This window comes from Uloborus diversus, unplaced genomic scaffold, assembly GCF_026930045.1.
Source record: "Uloborus diversus isolate 005 unplaced genomic scaffold, Udiv.v.3.1 scaffold_127, whole genome shotgun sequence".
Classification (NCBI taxonomy): Eukaryota; Metazoa; Arthropoda; class Arachnida; order Araneae; family Uloboridae; genus Uloborus; species Uloborus diversus.
This window is the reverse complement of record NW_026557954.1, coordinates 104,597-110,193: the sequence shown is the minus strand read 5'-3', so window position 1 is coordinate 110,193 and position 5,597 is coordinate 104,597. Positions and strand designations below refer to the sequence as shown.

At 31.6% G+C, this 5,597-nt stretch overlaps 1 protein-coding gene across 1 annotated transcript; it reads right to left on the bottom strand.

Moving 5' to 3' along the window:
• Positions 1–3,811: 3,811 nt before the first annotated feature.
• Positions 3,812–4,402, bottom strand: LOC129232559 (uncharacterized). Its single transcript, XM_054866693.1, is given in 2 exon segments — positions 3,812–4,228; positions 4,230–4,402. Coding segments are annotated over 2 exon segments (531 nt in total). The 5' UTR covers positions 4,344–4,402.
• Between the last annotated feature and the right edge of the window lie 1,195 nt (positions 4,403–5,597).

Sequence of the window (5,597 nt, the reverse complement as noted above, 5' to 3'; positions counted from 1 at the left end):
AACACTCTATACAAATAATTTTAGGAAGCTGAAATTATTTGTATAGAGTGTTGCAGATTATTAATGCACGTTTGATTAATAATTTCACAATACTTTTTTTAGAAAATGATTTCACACTTTTTAGTCTCCGGGCATGCCAGGCGATTTGGTCTGCTTCTTAATACAAACACTCTCTAGTTTGACACTTGGTGTGCTTTTTTTAAATGTAAAAAATCACGTGAAAATTTCTTGAATGTAAGGATTTGATAAACAAAGCAAGTTAAATAAGTAAAAAAGAAACAATTTCCTAAATATGTTGGTTTGGGAAACCTTTGGAAAAAAAATAAAAACTTAAGTATTTAAAGAAAAATTAACTTAATATTTCAACAAACGAAGTTTTTAACAGTATTTTATGGGATATAATTTACAGAGGCAGAGCCAGATCTAGGGGGAGGATGATGAGGGCCCTTGCTCGAGTAAACAACTTCTGAGGGAGGCAACTTCACTCTACTTTGGTCTTTTTTGTGGATTCTCAATATAGAATCTTGCAGGAAGATGGGTAAAGGATAAAATCGAGCATCGGGCACTGCACACAGGTGTGTACTTGTAGTTTTTAAGTCAAGCAACTTATTTTCATGCATTTCTTGGTGCTGATTCAAGTTTTACAATATATCCTATTTAAGTTTAAATCTTTGCAAACTATTTTTGGTTTTTTTAATCTGTGTCGCACACAGACTGCTGAAAAAAAAAATCTGCGGCGGGGATATAAATATCAGTTAAAAATATATCTGATATTTAATATTCAAAAAGGAATAAACTGTCAAAATATTTTTCTACAGTACAAGGCTGAAAATATAAGACCCTAAAATTTCGCAAATGCACTGGTAACACTATGAGATGTAACTTTTTTTTTTTTAATTTGACTCTTGAAAACTATTCCATAAAAAATTTGTAAGGAAAAAATACATTTTAGAGTAATCCTTTGTTTGCAAAGAAATTAAAAAAGAGATCGTATTTAAAAATAAAATGTTTCTTAACTTATTTCAAAATCTAAAAATTAAAACTTTTTTTTTTGGCAGATAAAATTATTGAAACAAAAATAGCAGTAGTATGCAATCAGCATAATACTCAACTAAGTGAATAAAACCAATGTTAAGTGCAAAATTCTACAATTTGCAAAAACTTCCGGCCCTAAGCTGTGCAGATTGTTGGCATGTACTGCAATTTAAAATGCAAGCACTGCTAAAATGTAAAATAAGCAAAAGTTTCATAATATGCAAGACTGATTGACTTGATGCACTGTAAAGGCGTTGAACATTGAGAATGTAGAATTAGAATAGGGTTTTAAGATCTGTAATTGCAATTCACATCATTTAAAAATAAGAATACAAAACAATGTTGGAAAAAATATTAAATAGATTCACTGCACTTTCAATTATGTGTGAAACAATTTTAAAACACATTTACTTGAACATTTTCACTAAGAACATGTTATAAATATTAAAAATATAAACTTTCAGTATTTGTGAGTATTTCATTCTTTCTTCAACATAATTTTTTTTTTAATTCCAGATTACAGCTTAGATTATGTTGTCTAGTACTGTTCTATCAAAACGATTTATCATTTGTGATATGAAAAACTAAAAAAAATGTTGCCCATGCTTGAATACACACTAACCCAGGGCGAGTTTTGAATATTATAGACGAACGCGCGAATGGCGTTCACAGAAAACTTTTGGCTCTTCAGAAACTTTTTCAAACTGCTAATGTTAATATATATTTTTTTTTTAAAAAAAAGTTGAATTTTTTAAAAACACAGTCCCAGTTTATTTCGGTTAAAGCCTTTTAAAGAACATGTGTGAAAAAAATAATGGTTTTGGCAGTTTTCTTCAGTTGGTGCAATTGTTCAGTTGGTGGTAAGCAAACTATGTAATGTTATTGTAAAAAATAAATAAATAAATGATTTAAAGCACTTTTTTTTCTCTTTCATATTTGAATAAATTTAATTCTTTATTCAAGGGTGAGTTAGACAAAATAATTATTTGCAGAAAATTTTCCAGTTAGGACTTGTGTTCGCAGAAAGCTTTTCATTTCATCTAAGTCTGCTCAGGGGGGTTTTGGAGTTCAACCCCCTCCCTCTCCGGAAAGTTCGGTTTGACATTTAGATATTCGTTTTTATTTGAAAATTTCCAAATTTTTCCACAAAGCTCCGCATGAAAGTTTTAAAATCCTCCCTGAAACTATTTTCTGGTTACGGCCCTGCACTAACTCGAAATCAATCTCTATGAAACATATTAAAACAAGATAATAATCATAGAACAAGTTATAACTAGATACCATTTCATAACTTTCTGCAAATATTGGTTGTGTCTGAAATTTGGAACCAAATTTTAAAAAAAGATTAACATTTTCTCTATTTAAGTTACTTTAAATCAAAACAAAATGGGAAGTTAAAAAAAATGAACGGAACATTTTCAATTTAAAAAATAACTAAATTTGAACAATATTAAAATTCATATGATAACAAAAACATAAGGGAACATAAAGGATTAAAATATCTCCAACATTTCTAAAGCTTTGATTTTTACGTTCATACTTGCCAACCTTCGAAGGGAAAAAAAAACAAAAAAACAGAAGATTCCACTAGGGATATATAGGCGATTCCCCAGCGACATATTTCACGACAAAACTATTAAGATATGCTTTTAAATAACATAAATACTAAATTTAAAGTGAAATGAGGATTTTTCGCAGATGTAAGCAAATTGATAGCAGCAAGAAAAATATACTGCAAAGGAAAAACTAAATAATGAGTGAATTGGTTTAAAGTTTTGTACATTCTCCAGTCTCTACCAAAAAAGTAGCTACAAAAATTTAATTACTAAAATCCGGAAAAAAAACCCAATATATATTTAAAATATAATATAAAATAAGTAGGTATAAGGTAGCACATGCTAAAATAACTTCAAACTTACAAAATAATTGAAATATTTTCAAGATGCAAAAGGATTGAAATTTGCTGCATTTTTTGGCAAACCGCGTGCTTCGTTGAACATGCATTGTGGAAAGCGCCCAAAAAAGTAATTTTTACTAATTGAGTTATTAATTGGAAAAATTCTTATTCCCTGACAGTGGTAGATTAGAAAAGGGCGCCATCTATTGAGAAGAAAGCGAAAATTTTTGATGAATGACTGAAAAAATTGAAAAAACAGTAGAAAATTGTAGAAAACGGGAAATTGGGAGATAAAAGCAAAAAACGGTAGTCTCCCGCTAAAAACAGTAAAGTTGGCAAGTGTGTACATTTAATCTTTCAACCTTAACAATGTTAACAAGTTAAATGTTTTTTTTTCTCAAACAGAGCAAGATACATTCCTTTCAGAAAAACAAGCAATGATTTTAAGCAGTTTTCAGCTCTTACTGCAACAGTTTTTAATTTAATAGTAATCCCTATCCATTTTTTTTTTATTATTCTCATACTATCTGTCAAGTGAATAAATTTAACTTAAAAAACTTATTAAATTCTGATTTATGAAATTATTTTTTGTTAAAAATAATTTGAAAAAAGTGATTTTTACAACAATTTAGCAAATGTGAAAAATGATGATTGCAAAAAAAAAAAAAAAATCTTCAAATAAAACAAAAGGTCTACACTTCACTATATGAAAACTTCAATATTCTAACTCAAAAGCATCAATTAAAACACAAAAGACAAAACTATAACAAGCTCTTCTCATATAAAATCTCATAGTTGAAATTATAATGTATTAGATAATAGAAAAGGGAGAGTCGTCAATCGGTTGAAAATGGGGCTCCATACAGTTACAAAGTAAAATCAACCGCTTTTTGATGTTGTTCCATTAGACTGAACATATGTTGCTAGAGTAGAAAGTGCTGCAGTTGTAATAAGAGAATCACGAAACCAACATTTGGCATCTTCCACGGTCGTGGAGGTTTCATCTTCAATAGCTATTTCAGATTCGAAATTCTCATTTTTGACAGTCACATTTTCCGTAGTCGGGGAGGCAGTGACCCCAGCTGCTTCACCAACCTGCCAAGACTGTGCAACATTAGAATCTACCACAACTTCCTGTTCGACCACAACATATTCTTGTGGCTGTGAGACTAAGACTATCACATTATTTCCTAACCAGCTGACGTTATCTGAATTGACGTCTGCAACTAGAACAGGGTTATCACATAAATTGAGTGACTTATTTTCGTCTTGAATCAATACTATTTCGGAAGCGGGGAACAGCTAACTGAACTTGAGCTAAGTTGATGCTGCTAGTTTCTAAAACATAAGTCATCTGTCCAGATGGATTCACAGATATATATCTGGGAGTCATGTCAGTTGACATACCCATAATGTGCTCAGAGAACAATAGTAAGAAGTTTTTGCAGGATCCCTTGATGAAGTCCCGCAATCCAGTGATTTGAGGAGGGCCTGTTTTTAACCCTATCAAAAGAATAAAACCAATTAGACGAAATGAAACACTAAACAAAACAAAAAGAAAAAAGTACAAAGAAAATGTTTGGTACTTTTTCATTATAGGTACATCACAGCACATTTGAGTCTATTATTGCAGAAAGGGCATAAGTAACATTTTTTCTCAAAATTGAGTTAGCTGTGGTTTTCCCATGCTTGTATATAGAGACATCGACTAGTGTAGCAGTGAAGTCGATTCTTGTACAACAAAGCACTTTAGTTAGGGGTCACATTTTTCGTTTAGTGCAGAAAGGGGGTAAGTCCCGGATTTATGCCCTTCCTGCACTAAACGCGAAGGAAGAAATAGTAAGACGCAATGGCTAGATCATAGAAGAACTAGATTTTTTGGCAATGAAGTAAAATTGGTCGTAATGAAGTAAAAACAAATAACTCCTTTGATCTGATATAATTTCGGTAATGGTAGGTTTGTCAGCTCAAGAGGTTAGGGGGGATTCGAAATCAGGGAATCCGAACGAAATTCGCTAATTTCTCAGGGGTTTTATTAACATAGCTCTAGGAACTGCGAAAAAACTCTATGCTTTTAGTGAGATGTACGCTGGTCAAAATAAGAAGAACAACACTGCAGGAGACTTTTTCTAGGAATAACAATGAAGAAATTTAACAAGATTGCCGATGACTTTCCTCTGAGAGGACATTCGTTTGTCCTTTGCGACCGGGATCTTGGGACAGTAAGCGAATGTTCAACAGATGTGACAGATTATAACCATGTGAAATACAATCTCTTATAAGTGAAATCCTGAAATTACATCAAGTTTCATCGTCAAATCTGTTGAAAACAATAAAATCTGTAACTGCTTAAACAGGTGCCCTTCATTTTTTTAAGAGGACTTATCTCTCAAATTGAGATTTTGATAAAAGATTCTACTGGGGCAACAAATGTTTTCAATTATCAACATTCATTATGCTTAAATATTCGATAGAACATCAAAGGAACAGTTTCAGGCGAGCTATTTTATAGATAGGGTTTATAGGTTTTCAAGAGAATATTGCAAAGTAACGCTTGTCGACTGAACTACCTTTGCCAGTATTGAGTACCACAGGGGTTCAATATAAAGGAGTCCATGGAGCAGACTGCACCATCAAAATTTTTAAAGCAGTTTAATTTGAGAGG